The sequence below is a fragment of the Lasioglossum baleicum genome, unplaced genomic scaffold, assembly GCF_051020765.1.
Source record: "Lasioglossum baleicum unplaced genomic scaffold, iyLasBale1 scaffold0021, whole genome shotgun sequence".
NCBI lineage: Eukaryota > Metazoa > Arthropoda > Insecta > Hymenoptera > Halictidae > Lasioglossum > Lasioglossum baleicum.
The window spans coordinates 634,918-649,778 of NW_027469081.1; the positions used below are offsets into that span (position 1 = coordinate 634,918).

General features: G+C 36.6%; 4 protein-coding genes across 7 annotated transcripts; 3 read left to right on the plus strand and 1 right to left on the minus strand.

Moving 5' to 3' along the window:
- Window positions 1–101: 101 nt before the first annotated feature.
- LOC143219063 (thialysine N-epsilon-acetyltransferase-like) lies at window positions 102–1,891 on the minus strand. Of its 2 annotated transcripts, XR_013011234.1 has the most exons (5): window positions 1,290–1,891; window positions 1,147–1,198; window positions 869–1,074; window positions 488–779; window positions 102–421 (listed from the first exon to the last, which is right to left on the minus strand). XR_013011234.1 is itself a non-coding variant. In XM_076444853.1 (4 exons), the coding sequence occupies exons 1-4, from the start codon at window positions 1,350–1,352 to the stop codon at window positions 612–614; spliced, it is 489 nt and encodes a 162-aa protein (XP_076300968.1). In that variant the 5' UTR covers window positions 1,353–1,891; the 3' UTR covers window positions 102–611. The 2 variants fall into 2 exon arrangements, 1 of the variants encoding a protein (XP_076300968.1); XM_076444853.1 differs by having other exon boundaries at window positions 102–779.
- Window positions 1,807–7,496, plus strand: LOC143219056 (uncharacterized). 3 transcript variants are annotated; one of them, XM_076444844.1, is made up of 5 exons: window positions 1,807–1,849; window positions 4,495–5,066; window positions 5,150–5,319; window positions 5,761–5,947; window positions 6,190–7,496. In XM_076444844.1, exons 1-5 carry the CDS (start codon window positions 1,822–1,824, stop codon window positions 6,385–6,387), a joined length of 1,155 nt encoding a protein of 384 aa, XP_076300959.1. In that variant the 5' UTR covers window positions 1,807–1,821; the 3' UTR covers window positions 6,388–7,496. The 3 variants fall into 3 exon arrangements, with proteins under 3 accessions (XP_076300959.1, XP_076300958.1, XP_076300960.1); XM_076444843.1 differs by lacking the exon at window positions 1,807–1,849 and adding an exon at window positions 1,856–2,017; XM_076444845.1 differs by lacking the exon at window positions 1,807–1,849 and adding an exon at window positions 1,895–3,736.
- A 152-nt stretch (window positions 7,497–7,648) lies between these two features.
- LOC143219052 (succinate--CoA ligase [ADP-forming] subunit beta, mitochondrial-like) lies at window positions 7,649–10,224 on the plus strand. The gene is made up of 7 exons (XM_076444832.1): window positions 7,649–7,987; window positions 8,068–8,324; window positions 8,408–8,570; window positions 8,635–8,902; window positions 8,975–9,279; window positions 9,636–9,755; window positions 9,822–10,224. The coding sequence occupies exons 1-7, from the start codon at window positions 7,931–7,933 to the stop codon at window positions 10,017–10,019; spliced, it is 1,368 nt and encodes a 455-aa protein (XP_076300947.1). The 5' UTR covers window positions 7,649–7,930; the 3' UTR covers window positions 10,020–10,224.
- Window positions 10,225–10,597: 373 nt separating this feature from the next.
- Window positions 10,598–14,198, plus strand: LOC143219053 (succinate--CoA ligase [ADP-forming] subunit beta, mitochondrial-like). Its single transcript, XM_076444834.1, has 7 exons — window positions 10,598–10,757; window positions 11,816–12,075; window positions 12,162–12,324; window positions 12,399–12,663; window positions 12,745–13,049; window positions 13,135–13,254; window positions 13,333–14,198. The coding sequence occupies exons 1-7, from the start codon at window positions 10,692–10,694 to the stop codon at window positions 13,501–13,503; spliced, it is 1,350 nt and encodes a 449-aa protein (XP_076300949.1). The 5' UTR covers window positions 10,598–10,691; the 3' UTR covers window positions 13,504–14,198.
- The last annotated feature ends 663 nt before the right edge of the window (window positions 14,199–14,861 follow it).

The following is a 14,861-nucleotide window of genomic DNA, read 5'->3' on the forward strand; positions in this document are numbered from 1 at the left end:
CTATCATTGTCCCATGCATTCTCGTCTAAAGCGTAACTACCCCAACGGCTTTCAGTTGTGCAATGTATCGAAACTATACTTGTCGGTGTTGGCATATGATCGAGTACAATCGATGGACTAGACTTGGAACGTGTGAGAGAATTATTACTTTGATTTCATTAACGAAGCGCTAAGTAATATTTACACTCGAGTCAGAAGAAATTGTGGAAGACGACACAGTAGACGCGTCGTATATAATTTCATACGGCACATATCTGTCCTCTAACGAGCCCCAACTCATATCGCTATGCGACAATAAATCAGAATCGCTGTCAACATGATCATTCTCGTCGTGATCCTTATTTGGTTTTTCTTTTCCAACAGGGACTGGAATCGCATTTGATCCATGCAGCGACGTGGTCGAAGAAAAGAGATATGTAAGCTATACATAAAATCAGAATTAGATACTGTAACATTGATCCTAAATTTGCATTACATACTATGTTACCTTTCTATTACTCATTTTTATATTGAAATGATTATTAGCATAGATATGTAACCAATGATCTTCGTATATTCATTAACAGTTGAATACAGAGTTACATATAGGGGGTTTAAAAATAAAGTAATAATTATATACTAGCAGCTAAAGCTTTCAAAGCTGTGTCCGAGAAACGGTAGTGATGCCATCCTTCGTCTACAGTTAAGTCTGTAGCTCCTTTAATTTTATAAAACTGTTGCGCAGGGTTCCATTCGAGTACTGAAAAATCTAATCTGCAGCAGTTGTTATCCACGGCTTCCTGTAATGTAGGACAAATTTATTAGTTAAAATTTACTTAGATATTAATGTAATTTTAATAACAAGTTCTTCATATTTGAGAGCTTATACCTTAGCTACAGCTTTTAACAATTCACCGCCGATATGTTGTTTCCGATATTCTTGTGTTACATATATATCTTCTAAGTACATGGCTTTCCCACACCATGTAGAGTATGTATAATATGAAATTGCATATCCCATTACATTCCCATTAATCTCTGCCACAAAGCAAATGAAGAAGGGATGCTCCGTATCGAATCCATCCTTTTCTAATGCTAAAATTGTTTCTTTTATTTACAACTAATTTTGTCGTATTACAATGAAAATATTTAAGACTAAATCGTTACTTTTGTGATCGATCCTTGGTCCATCTGACATTTTTTCAAAATCCGCAAGTTCCTAAAAAAGGATAACAATAAAAGTGCTAGATAATATATGTATATATATACAATGTATATTTTTTATGATAAATAGAAAATAAATATTTTACTTGTATCAAGTTTCTTATAGCCTTGCAATCTTCACGCTTTGCTCTGCGGATTATAGCTTTCATATTTGGTAATAAATTTACTGATATCGTTTTGAAAAATGTAACAAATCTGAATGAACTTAACCTCAAAGTATTCAGTATTTAACGTGAGTGTACATAAATCATTAATATTAAATGCTAACAGTAAATTAGTCGTTAATAAAGGTAAATAATTCTTATTTTCAGTCGTAATATTTATTTCTTATTAGAAAAACGTATTTTATTTCAGAGTCGGGCTACATTTAATGCAATTAATTATTAATAATTACAGTCGACATATTTGGTGATCAGTTGTTATACAGTTACGTATAACGTATAAACGTAGTTAATAAAAGATTTTAATCGGTCAATGCCGAACTTTGTTTTATTCGGCAAGTAGCCGAACGGTAAATATTCCGAAGTTTTAAATTTTCGCGGGCGATTGTATCGATTCCCTTCGTCAAATGAACGACAACTTCCGGTCAGGGACAACGATGCGACTTCCTGCGGCTGGATGCACCGTTTGTATTCACTTGGGTTTGGTGCGTCTTGTGATGTCATTTTGTGCGATCGGTGGTGACGTTCGAATGATAATTTCGGGTTGATAGTCGGTTCGCGATTCTCGTGTTATTTCTCGTAAAAACTGATACAGAAAAGAGAAAGATTGAGAAAAATGTCAGAGATTGACGCTAAAGTGAACATGTCGCTTGGTAAGTGGCCAGAATCTCGAAAATCTATCGGTTTCGCCGATAATCCTGGGTGAGCGTACGGCTACCGTTTCTTCTTTTGCACGAATTCAATATGGCGACGGAAAAAAATCGTAAGCGTAGATATACCCACCAATTTATTTTCGTTCCGTTTACGCCCGACGATAGATAATGATTAACAAAAAAAGTGCGTCTCAAACGACGAGGCTTAATTAATTCCGGCATTAATTTTTATAAAAGAGAGAGAGAGAGACGCGCGTGTGTGTGTGTGGGACCTTTCGATCACTGGAAGAAAAAAAATGTCCTTGGGAGTTTACGATACGTTGGGCAACGTTTATGGTGGTGTACGCATTCCTAGTCGGCAAAAAAAAGTAAAATAGAATGAGAATATTGGGACCATTCAGAGTACAACCATGGCGATATAGATGCTTTATCATGAAATTCGGAGAGTATTAGTGAAAAAGGAGAAAATAGCTACCGCAAAAAGGATTTACTATGATTCCCGTAGGATTATAGTGGAGATTGGAAAATTGACGAACATGAACCCGGGACACTATTTTGGACGTGGCCGCATCCGAAGCCATGACTCACGCTTCACAGAAAAGAAGTCAACTTTCTCGTTGCGTGGGATACGCGTTTGCGTAACTTTCGTTGTATTTTTATCTCTGCTATCATGTTCCTCGAGTTTCTCTTCCTTCATGCGATGAACCTGAAATACGGTGCACCATCCACGAGACAGGAGACCAATTGTCCCGTCTCATGTACCTATATAATATAATCTATGCCACGAAGCGTATGCAAAACATTCTGTTCACTGTTAAATTAAATTGTTTGATTTCTTTATGAATGAGAGTATATGTATTTATACAACAAGTGTCCGTCACCCAGGACGATTACGTTTTATGCTTAAACATGTTCAGTTTGACAAATATATATATCTATGTATATATATATGTATATAAATGTTCAGAATGACAGGATATTCTATGAAAACGGTTCATTGTACGTATGTTATTCGAATGATAAAGAACAGACGAAGCGTAGAATAAACTAACTTCAAGGAGACAAGAAACCTGAACAATCCTGAGTCAACGATACATATTTGCACAGATACAGTGTTCGTGGAAACTTAGTATTAGCAGAGCAAACATAAACAGTCGTTAAGGATTCAATTTGAAACAGGAGAAAAAGGAGAACTATACGGTTTTGATTCAAGACCCATGTCGGTATTGGAAACTTAAAATCACCATTATTTGTGCAATCAAGTCGCTATAATTCAATAAAAAGAGTCGTCGAATTAATATTTGCGAACATGTTTTACGCAAGCGGTCATATCATTTTTCTGGATCCCTTTTGTTCAAAGAATAACTAATTCAGTATTTTTAAACGAGCACAAAGAAGTAGAAAAAGTGACCGAGCCAAGTTACGTGTAATATATCAAAGACGAAAAGACATTATTAAAAATCGTGCAGAAGTCTTGATCAGGCTAAATCAGAAATCAAAGAAAGTCTGAGAACACTGAAGATCAATTATTTTCTATTGAGAAATCGGTGGTGAAGACATTCTACGAACTGCTCAGATACAAAAAGGAAGAGTCGGAAAAATATTGGTGAAAGAAAAATTAAATATACAGCCGGATCCACTTTTTGGAGTATCAATAACAATGGACATTTAATAATATCTTTAACGGAGCAAGAAGAAGGATTAGTAATGAAGAAAACAGTATGTTTATAGAATACTAGTAGAACCTCGAAAATATGGGAAGGAAGAAGAAATACTGTAAAAATGATAAAAGAAGAATCATCGATTGTCGCCTTACACATCAGTCCTGAATGCTTCCTGGATGACCAATAACTACATACAAAAACTTGAATAATCTTAAACTCATATATTACATGAATTAAATATACGATGTTCCCTGTATATTTTACTATAGCATCGAAAGATACCTTAGAAGTTTAAATAGTAGTATATTTGAAAATTGGGAGGGTTTAATTATCTCTTAAATTGTAATTTTGTCATTAGATCAATACGTTTGATTTTTTGTTATCTTTCTTGGTATTATTTGCTTTTAACACATCAATCGAACAGTTAGTAGTGAGTCTGACACTATCCTCAAGTGGTTGGGATACATTGCACAATAATTAACACACAGGACAGTCGAAAGTTATGGTTTTGATATATATTGAATTAAAAAATTTATATATAAACTTGTACTCGATGAAAAACGATTTGAACATGCACGTATACATATGTCTGAAGAAAATCAGGGAAGCGGTTAACGATAAACAGACCAATTTCCTTAATGGAATTAATACACTGAGTTTCTCATCTCGAATTATCCTTCAGAGTGTCATCCGTACAGGAGGGGATTTTTCACGTATTCCAGATTAAAGCTTAGAAACCGAAAAACAAACAATTTAACTTCTTGAACTAAGGCTGTATGCTCACTAAACCTTGTGAATTTTCTTCCTTTTAAGATGAAATCATAAAGATGGAGAAAAAGGAGAAAAAGAAAAAGGCTGGGACTGCCAATGGAAAAGCTGGCACGAAACGCACACAAGGTAGCGCGAGAGGACGGAGTGGACTGAGAGGTAGAGGTGCAAGAGTGAAACGTAACATTGGAACTGCTAAGAAAGAACAGCCCTGGCAGGCTGGACAGAATAATAACAATGTGCGCGGAGGTTTTGTAAGAAAACGGTACAAGAAAAACAATGGTCTCACCAGATCACGAAGCAATTTAACATTGAACCAAAAGTCCAACACACGAGGTGCTTTCAATGTTCGCCGTGGTCGAGCCAACAGATTCGGTCTGACTCGCAGTAGAAGTCGCACAAATCTGACTTTTACTCAAGGAGGATTTTTCACCAATAATAAAACACCGTTGAAAAGAACGAACAGTCTGCCGAATTTGCGGGACCCGACTTCAGTTCACAATCGGCTGGGATATCAAAGTCCTGCTCAGATTGCTTACCGGAATCGTGTCAAGAGAGCAAAACAGCTGTTGTTGCAGAGACAAAATCAAAGATTATCTTTGCAAAATCAGTTCAGAGTAAGTATCTTGTTCCATGTAGAATCGTGAGCAATTTGGAAATCCATAGTCGAATAGAAGCTATAACAATTGTTTTATCGCAGATGCCACAAGCTGGGAAGTCCTTGTTGTCGCTACAGCAAAGAAGCGCCATAGAAAGAAGACAGCAGATTTTAACATCTCAACGCCGTTTCACTACCGGCGGATTGCGGTCAGATCAGATTGCCAGAGCACAGAGACGCGCACAATACGAACAGAAATTGATGAGACTAAAGTATGATTACAGTACCTTTCACGATATCGTTACGAATAAATAAAATTTTTAAGCTTTAAAAATTTATAAGTAGACTGCGGATTTTATGCATTTATGACAAAAATGGGTACATGTAATTTAAAGCAGTCGACATGTCAAAAACATTTAAGGACATCAATATATTAGTTTCAGCTTCATAGGATAATTAAAACAAAAATACAATGCAAACATTTTTTATTTTGCATAAAGATCCGCAGTCTATAAGTAGTTACTTGGCATTTTTCATTAGGTCAGTGCAGAAGTTTGTATCCGATCTTCGTATTAAAATAAAAGAAGAAGAATCGGACACGATCTTCTTTTAGACTGACCTAATACATTCGGTTTAGATTTTGGAGACACCTTTTCTTTTTAAGTTAGCATTGCACATATTTGACGCTTAATACGATGAAACAATGTTTGTAGTTCTCCACGATTAAGTGCTAATTCAAATGTGAACTTCATGTGTACCATGGGAAATGAATATAGTCCTAGCACGCATCAACGTCCGCTTGCTCTTGCACCGAGCCGAAACGGAAGCGCTATGAATAGTTTGCGCCAGCTACCCAGGGGACGTTCACCATTCAGACAGAGTGTACAAAGTTTAAATATGGTATGTTTAAATTATGTTTAAGTTACAGGGGTCGTTTAGGGGATTGTTGTAATAAGAAAGGTTGCTTCGTTAAGGGGGTATTCTGGTTTGCCATTTTCAAAAGATCGATTTTGCATGTAATTTTGATTATTTTCACATCACAAAAGGTTCGAAAATAAGAAAGAAAATTTATGAATTTCTAGTGTTACGGGTACTATAATGTTTTTTCTCTACACAGTTCTAATAAACTGAATGAATTTCAGGTTGGTCGGGCACCTCTTTTCGGTCGACAACGTTCGAGGTCTAGATCACGTTCTCGTTCCCGTTCCCGTACACGTAATACCCCGTCATCGGATGCTGGAGCAGATGTTGATGATCGTGCCTTCAGCGAAGTCATGTACAGCTTATCCGGAAGCCTCGGCGTCACGGGGAGAACGTTGAACGATAGATTTAGCTTTTGAATTTAACGAAAGGATTTGTTTTGTATTTAGAGTATAAGACTGTTGAGGCCAGAGATGAAAGTTTTATGCTTGAAACATATATAGATACACAATCTTACAATTTATATTAATATTTAAGTTGTATCACGTGCGAAAGAAAAATAATGAAAACTAGTTTCCTCGCATGTACTTTTCAATTTTTTCTCATTTCATATTTCAGAAAATATGAAGGTTTATTTTTAAGCTGTAGAGTAGACGATTTATGTTTCGAATATATTAAGAGGATTTAGATATAGATATATAGTATATAAATATATCTATATTGCTTTTAATAAAATTTAATATTTCTATTATTTTTAATGTTTGAAATTACCTTAAAATCTTAAAGTATCTTTGCTTTGTGTATAGTGTATAGTTCGTTCTTTTTTTTCCTTCCAACACTCGTTTCTTCGCTTATTCATTTACACGAACAAAATTTCGCTGCTCAAGTTTACGAAACGTTGTAATAAATATCTAGAGATGGCATTTCAGAGATTTTATATCGAGACATGTTTTTTTAATTTATTATATAATCTCGTATGATTTTCTGTTCGTCTACAACTTGAATATTTCCGGCTTATTTCTAGAAACTCAAGGCCTCGATAAGCATTCTATTTGTTCCATAATTTACTCGTACGCATCATCCGAAGTGTGAAGTATAATAAGTAAAACCCGAGATACTATAACTCTATACGAATTATCAGAATACTAGAAAAATTGTTAAGGACGTAGTTCCTAAGATAATCGTAAGTCTGATTTAATAAGGAAAATAATTGTTATTCTACCGAGTGGTATTAACATATACGAGATCGACTTATCACGCGTATCGAACTATATCTAAACTGACATACCAATGAATTTATGAAAATAACGTAGTATGAAATGAATTCTCTTTCTGTTACAATCATTTCATAATTATATAAATGCTTGTAAGAAAATCTGTAATCCGATTCTACGTAGATGACATTGTAAATTGACTTTTTATATTTTACTGTATTAACATAATTTAATACATGTATCTGCAATGCGTATAAATGAGAATAGATATAAATATCGCAGGTTTATTACGATAATATAAAAGTTCAATCTAACCGAAGGACTCACTTTCCTAATTTGCTGTTTCTACCGATACTGGACGTTGTTACACGACGAGTGTAACACAAAAGAATTTTGTATTTATACTGTTGACAGTATATATATATGTTCTGGGATTATCAACTCGAAGCGGTATCGACCGCACATGAATACATCTATTCATTTATCGTAATAAGACAAAGGAGCGGCCGCGCTCACTGCCTACTCGGCTTAATCTACAGTGTATGTATACAATGAAGTTAATTCTGAAACTTGTAAGTTGAACATTCTTCATGATGGCTCTGCGAATAGATTTGCCCGCAAGATTTATAAGTATCAAAGTGTCATTTTCTGTATTCTCGTAAAACTTGCGTTATAAAACGAGTAAACGAATTTATTGGATCGCTTCTTGTATAAAGACCAAGTTGGTCAAGCTTTTTCAACTGATACAATGTCAATCAAAATATTATCTCTTGTATCAATCGGTAGACGGATCATAAATAGACAGGTATTTCTTTGCGTTGCAAATGCTATTTCTATTCAAACGTATCGTTGCCAATTCATGTGAAGCAAAAATATATGTTTCAGTGCATTCGTCGATCAAACATTTATTTTCAACAAATTCGACGCCTGCAAGTTCACGAGCATGCTGCATATACATTATTGAAGGAAGCTGGAATTCCGACACCGGTATTTAAGGTAGCTAAAACTCCAGATGAGGCTGCCACGGCGGCCAAGGACCTGAATACAAAGGACATTGTTCTGAAAGCCCAAGTCCTTGCTGGGGGTCGAGGAATGGGGCAATTTAAAGGTACCAGTGTTAGCGGTGTTGTTATGTGCGAAACGTGAGTTTGATCAAAACCTGATTTTAGCAATTGTATATGATCATTCGTTTCGAAAGCGTTATTAAACTTCGGTAACTTCGCAGGGTCGAACAAGCGAAAGAAACAGCCGGTAACATGATAGGAAAATTCTTAGTAACGAAACAGACTGGAGAAGCTGGAAGAATTTGTAATTCGATCATGGTGACGACCCGAATGTTCCCCCGCAAAGAATATTATCTAGCAGTTATGTTGGAGACCAGTTTTGATGTGAGTCTCCTGTGAGTCTCTAAACAATCGATTAACGATCGCTAAATTCTTCTACAAATTTCAGGGACCGGTTGTTATCGCGTCTAAACAAGGTGGCGTTAATATCGAGGACATTGCTGCTACGAATCCTGAAGCTATAACGTATATTCCAGTTAATATTATGAAGGGTCTGTCGGTTGAACAAGCAAACAAAGTTGTAGAAACGTTAGGTGTGAAAGACGAGGACAAAAAGATCATTTCAGCCATCGCTTGCAATCTTTATGAGCTGTTCATTGAAAAGGATGCTTTGTTACTTGAGATAAATCCGTTGGCGTTAGATCTTTGCGAAGAATGTATGTTTAAAAATGATATTAATTAATTCAACGGACAAGAACATTTGATTAGTAATCAATTTGTATTTTCAGATTATGCGTTAGACTGTAAATGTTCATTCGACGACAGTGCAGAATTCAGACAGAAAGAACTGTTTGCCTTGCAAGACTTCTCGCAGATGGATCCTAATGAAGTTCAAGCGAATAAATTCCAGCTAAATTATATAGCTCTCGATGGGAATATAGGGTGCATGGTAAACGGAGCTGGATTAGCCATGGCTACTATGGATATAATAAAACTTAACGGTGGTTTGCCAGCCAATTTTTTGGACGTAGGCGGTAGTGCCTCTGTAGAAGCTGTCAAGGAAGCTTTTAAAATAATAGTGTCTGATAAAAAGGTCATTTTACAATGAAATAGGAATATAATGTTTTATCGATAATTGTCTAAAACACAGGTCCAGCTAGGGATACTATTCTTTGACTTTTACCGAACGCGGAAAAGGGCATCGAAGCTCGAGAGGCCTCGGCCGCTGAGAAGTGTAACAAAATACGGCCAAAGTTATTGTCGTTCAAATCTGGAGTCGGTGAAACCTGTGTCGGTGATTTTTATGGGACCCTTATGTTGCCCTCGATAGTTGTGGGACAATTATAGGCCAGACACTTGAGAGACATTTATCGATAAACCACTGTATCAGTTCTTATAAGTTCAATTATTAATTATTACACAAGTTGAATTCTTTCTCTAAATTTCCAGGTAATCGCCATTTTTGTGAATATATTCGGTGGCATCATGAGGTGCGACATAATCGCAAACGGAATTATCACCGCGTCGAAAGACTTGAACTTGAACTTGCCGATAGTCGTAAGATTACAAGTAAGTTATCAAGAAACTTGATAAACGTTCGTAAAAATCAATAGACTCTATGTTTCTATTCCTCAGGGTACCAATGTGGAGGAAGCGAAAGTGTTAATTCGAGATGCTCAATTAAAAGTGATCTCCGTGGACGATTTTGCTAATGCGGCCGAGGCGGTCGTAAAATTGGCTCTAATGGTGAAATTAGCAAATTCATTGAATCTTGATATTTCTTTTGTAAGCAAGGAGAAATCCAATGACAAGACTAGCAAATGCAAAAAGTAAACGAAAGGAGTTTTGTGAATGTTTATGAAAAGAATGTAAAAGCAATGTATGATATATCTACTACTTTTAAATATATAGTCTTTTTGTATTCGCTTTTATATATCTATAATCTCAATTATTTTAAAATCATAATTGTTGTCGAAGCTCTATATAATATATTTATAGGGATATGAATGTTATAAAGCAATAAAGATTGTTCTTTCAATTCGTAGTGCGTTCACACTTTAACTACCGATAGCCTATATACTTAGATTTATTTTTAAAAACCCTCGTTTATCTCCGATTTTGGTCTCGCGTATGCGACTGAAACGTATAAGTAGATTTAAAGCTTTAGTATTGAATATTTTTTTCAAAAATATGAATTGCCGTGCAGTGCGGTTTTGTATTTTCGGATCTGGATAAAGGATTGCTAAAGACATGTATATATAGTAAATAGGTAGGTGAATACCTGGTTGCCTGTAGAAGGGCTACATTGAAACACGATCGTGCCGATAATGCGAATGATTTTTGTTTGAAATAAGTAATGATTAGCTTAGTAGAGAGAAATGTGGTAGCGCCACCGCGGCTCTTCAGCTGCGGAGTTTGCGTCATGTTTTTCAGGAAACGTCAAGAAAGGTGGGGACATGAAGGCGCAGCTTACGCTCGACAGTCCACTGCCACTGCTTTAGTAAGATGGCTACCATGTTGTCGCGGTCCATCTCACTTGCTGAGAATCTTGCCCGATTCAACGGGTCTAAGGTACGTTCAAGTCACATTTACCACAGTGTGATCTTCCACCTATTTGTTTTCGCTTGCCTGGAAGTAGTCGGTCTGTTTACATACCGAATGAAATTCGTCGGATACGTCCGAATGATTCATACGAAGGACAACCACCATATTTGATGTCTGTAGTCTGCTAAATTGGGCGCCAGGGTCAGTCGATTCGAAGCCAAAGATCGTGGCCTCGTACTAAACTCGATTTTTTCACGAATTATGTGTGTGACAGTTATGCAATGGACACGCGAACATTTCTATGCCCGCTCGTCCATTCATTGGTCATTGACTCCGCATCGTTCGTTCGTATTTAATTAACAATGATTGAATTACATCCGAACGAGCACCACTTGTCAAACAATCAACACTGGTCGCGTTCTTCGAAAATTCAAAGTTCAAACCGATCGACCGAACGATCTCTCTCGTCATTTGTTTTCCTTCTTATCGCTCCTTTCGGCTCATCTTTTGCTGATATTTATATCAACACACTGTTATTTTTGGAGAAGATAGCCGTTTTTGTTTTCATCGACAAACACTCGCTCTACCCGGAAATTCCGAAAATTATGAAACATTCAGTCGCGAAAGTTTATGTTCGAATATTAAAGGGAAAACACAAATTTCGTACGTTTTACGCGTATTGATTAATTTATTGACAATGTTTTTGTCGCATTTATAATGTTTTTTACAAATGTACCCTGAAAGTTTCGTAATTTTTTGAATTTCCGGGTTGGGATATTCCTTTGTTCGTATCGAAAACAAGTCAGGGACAACAACGATCAGACGTAACATATGTGGGTCATTACCAATGATCGATTTCTGAGTTCAGATTATTTTTAAATCTGAGAGACAACAGAGTATTTTAAGATGCCAATGACAATGTGTCGGGCTCTTTATATTTAAGTTATCTTTGTTCTTGTACTTGAACATTTATAGACATCTTTGTTCTTGTACTTGAACAATTACATTATTATGCGAATTAATTGTCTAATAAATATATTATTTTTATGGAACATTGCTAATTGTTCAATTATTTGTCTTTATAGATACTAGGATGCAAGACCAACTTAGTAAAGCAACCAGTGAGAAATTTAAATGTGCACGAGCACATCAGCTACAGTCTTCTAAACGAAGCTGGAGTGCCAACTCCAAAGTTTGGAGTTGCAAAAACTCCAGACGAGGCTGCGAAGCTTGCCGCCGATTTGAAGAGCAAAGACATTGTTCTTAAGGCGCAAGTTTTAGCTGGCGGCAGAGGAAAAGGCCATTTTAAAGACACCACTGTCAGCGGTGTGAAAATGTGTGAAACGTACGTCATTAATAATCACAATGAATATCGCAACGATTACGTTAAAATGTCTATCGTTTCGTAATACATTCCTATTTGATTTGCAGGCCGGAGGAGGCAAAGAAGTTAGCCACTCAAATGTTAGGTAAATTATTAATTACAAAACAAACAGGTGAAGCTGGTAGGATATGCAACGCAGTGATGGTGACACAGCGCATGTTTCCCCGCAAAGAGTACTACCTTGCAGTCATGATGGAGAGAGCCTTCGGAGTATGTTGTTAAATAAAATCGAAAATTCGAATTATTACAGATGCAACGTATAACACGTGAACTTTTTGTTTAAGGGTCCAGTTATAATAGCTTCGAGCCAAGGTGGTGTGAACATCGAAGAAGTTGCTGCAACAAATCCCAGCGCTATCATGTACGAGCCCATTGACATTCAAAAAGGAATTACGAAAGAGCAGGCGGATCGCATTGCCGTTAAGCTCGGTCTGCAAAACGTTAAGGATTATATTTCCAAGATCATTGTAAATCTGTATCAGATGTTTATTAAGAAGGATGCTCTTCTGTTGGAAGTGAATCCTCTTGCAGAGGACATTAATGGAAACTGTAAGTCTAACGTTAGAATCGATGGGGAAAGACATGAAATAATGTTATATTAAATTGGAAATGTTATTTTGTCGTACATAGACTTTGCTTTGGACTGCAAATGCAGATTCGACGATAATGCCGAGTTCAGGCAAAAAGATTTATTTGCCTTGAGAGATTGGACTCAAGAAGACACTAAAGAAGTCGAAGCAGCGAAGTTTGATCTGAATTACATCGCACTCGATGGCAATATTGGCTGTATGGTCAACGGAGCTGGTTTAGCTATGGCTACTATGGACATTATTAAATTACACGGTGGAGAACCAGCCAACTTCTTGGACGTTGGCGGTGGCGCGTCCACCTCTGCTGTAAAAGAAGCATTTAAAATTATTACATCTGATCCAAGTGTAAGTGATACTCTTAAAGATTATTCGAACAAGCATAGAAATTTGTTGTACAACTAAATCGAATATTTCACTACCATCGACACAGGTCCATGCTCTTTTGGTTAATATATTCGGTGGTATCATGAGGTGCGATGTTATTGCGGAGGGAATTATAGCTGCAACTAAAGAACTTAGCTTAAAAATTCCTGTCGTTGTTCGATTGCAGGTAACTGGAACATGACGCTCTTTCTTTTAAAGATTGCATCATAAACTTGCAAAGTATTCAATTGTTTTCTGATTTCAGGGTACAAACGTGGACGAAGCGAAAGCCTTGATCGCTAACGCAGGATTAAAGATCGTACCGATCGACGATCTCGACGAAGCTGCTCGAGTCGCGGTCAAGTTGTCTACGATTGTCAAGTTGGCGCAATCTGAAAATCTTAGCGTTAATTTCGAGATACCTTCGATTTCTTAGATATAACGAGAATTGTAATTTACACGCGTTATCAGAAAACGAGGAAAATCAAGAATGTATTCTCGAGCATTGTTAAACGGTTGGAACAACATTTGAAAGTAATAACTACATAACAATTTCGAATGTTATTTCTGCGCTTATCTCTTTAGAATCACATTTTCAGTGTTCCGAATGCCGCCGCCGCGCCGCCGTGCGTGTCGCGCGGAGTAGAAAAATATTCGTCGAACGTGTTCTGGAGAAGACTTGTACTTTTCTGTAAGAGCACACGTGGTTTCTTCACGCAGTCTTGTAAATGTTGAATGCTAGAAAAATTACTCAGACTATATCCATTCGAATTCTTTGGTGTTGCTTCTTTTCCAGTGTAAGCACAAACTTACTACCGAGAGGGAAGTATATGCAGGCTTCTCCGAGGGTATCTATTTATTGCTTACCCATCGCCGGGTCTCTGTGATTCAGTATTAAAACTAAGTTATATGATATATATTTATCAACATAGCTATATTTTTTGCACGGAAGTCTATACAACATCCTTTCAAACATTGTCCGCGAACGAACCAATTGTAACACATCTCCCACCAAAAAAAGGAAAGAAATTGTTGTATGTAAGCTATATGTCATCCAAGCAAAGGCCTGTTTAATGTAACATAGACATATATGTAGCTATATGTATACATATATAAATTATTTTACGTAATTTTCATTTGTTTTATTTTCTGTTAACGATCGAGTATGCAACGCGCACGTTTTTTATCACCCTGAAATATAATTGCATTACGAAATAAGGAGATTTCGCTGTGTCAGTATTATACGTATATATGTATATATATATACTCATGACGTTATTCAGCAATGATAATATATTATATAAATAATGACACGTTGATTCTCGCGTCCAAGTTACAGAAATATATCATATAACTGACATAGTCCATAATGTCGTTCGTTTATAAGAACTCGTTCGGAGAAAAGTTCTCTTTGATAAATATATACAATGTAATGTTACTTTAAATACAATACAAAACTTTGAATAAAACTGCAAACGTTCCTTCATATGTGTTACGCAGTTCGAAAGTATTATCGGTTTATTAATACTATCACAGATGAGATATCTCGTCTGTGATACTATATATTATCTTTTTCTTAATAAGAATATTGCTGTACAAATCTATGAGCATAGGAATTTGCGTATCAAAATGCTTCAACAACATTGAACAACTAAGGCTATATATACCCCGACGGCACACCGGCTCGGTTTCAGCCTGGCCCCTGTGCACAAAAGGGCGCGTTTTCCGCCTGCCGAGGGCTCGAGCCCAGGGCCTGCCGGCCGGGCTAGGATTCAGCCGATTTGCAAGATTGCA

Coding starts and splice junctions, on each gene's coding strand:
- LOC143219053 (XM_076444834.1), top strand. CDS start 10,692: ATGGCTACCATGTTGTCGCGGTCCATCTCACTTGCTGAGAATCTTGCC. Junction 10,758..11,815: donor CCCGATTCAACGGGTCTAAG/GTACGTTCAAGT, acceptor TTGTCTTTATAG/ATACTAGGATGCAAGACCAA. Junction 13,255..13,332: donor CTGTCGTTGTTCGATTGCAG/GTAACTGGAACA, acceptor TTCTGATTTCAG/GGTACAAACGTGGACGAAGC.
- LOC143219063 (XM_076444853.1), bottom strand. CDS start 1,352: ATGAAAGCTATAATCCGCAGAGCAAAGCGTGAAGATTGCAAGGCTATA. Junction 1,075..1,146: donor ACCAAGGATCGATCACAAAA/GTAACGATTTAG, acceptor AAACAATTTTAG/CATTAGAAAAGGATGGATTC. Junction 780..868: donor TGTTAAAAGCTGTAGCTAAG/GTATAAGCTCTC, acceptor CCTACATTACAG/GAAGCCGTGGATAACAACTG.
- LOC143219052 (XM_076444832.1), top strand. CDS start 7,931: ATGTCAATCAAAATATTATCTCTTGTATCAATCGGTAGACGGATCATA. Junction 8,903..8,974: donor GTTAGATCTTTGCGAAGAAT/GTATGTTTAAAA, acceptor TTGTATTTTCAG/ATTATGCGTTAGACTGTAAA. Junction 9,756..9,821: donor CGATAGTCGTAAGATTACAA/GTAAGTTATCAA, acceptor TCTATTCCTCAG/GGTACCAATGTGGAGGAAGC.
- LOC143219056 (XM_076444843.1), top strand. CDS start 1,981: ATGTCAGAGATTGACGCTAAAGTGAACATGTCGCTTG. Junction 5,320..5,760: donor CAGAAATTGATGAGACTAAA/GTATGATTACAG, acceptor CAATGTTTGTAG/TTCTCCACGATTAAGTGCTA. Junction 5,948..6,189: donor GTGTACAAAGTTTAAATATG/GTATGTTTAAAT, acceptor AATGAATTTCAG/GTTGGTCGGGCACCTCTTTT.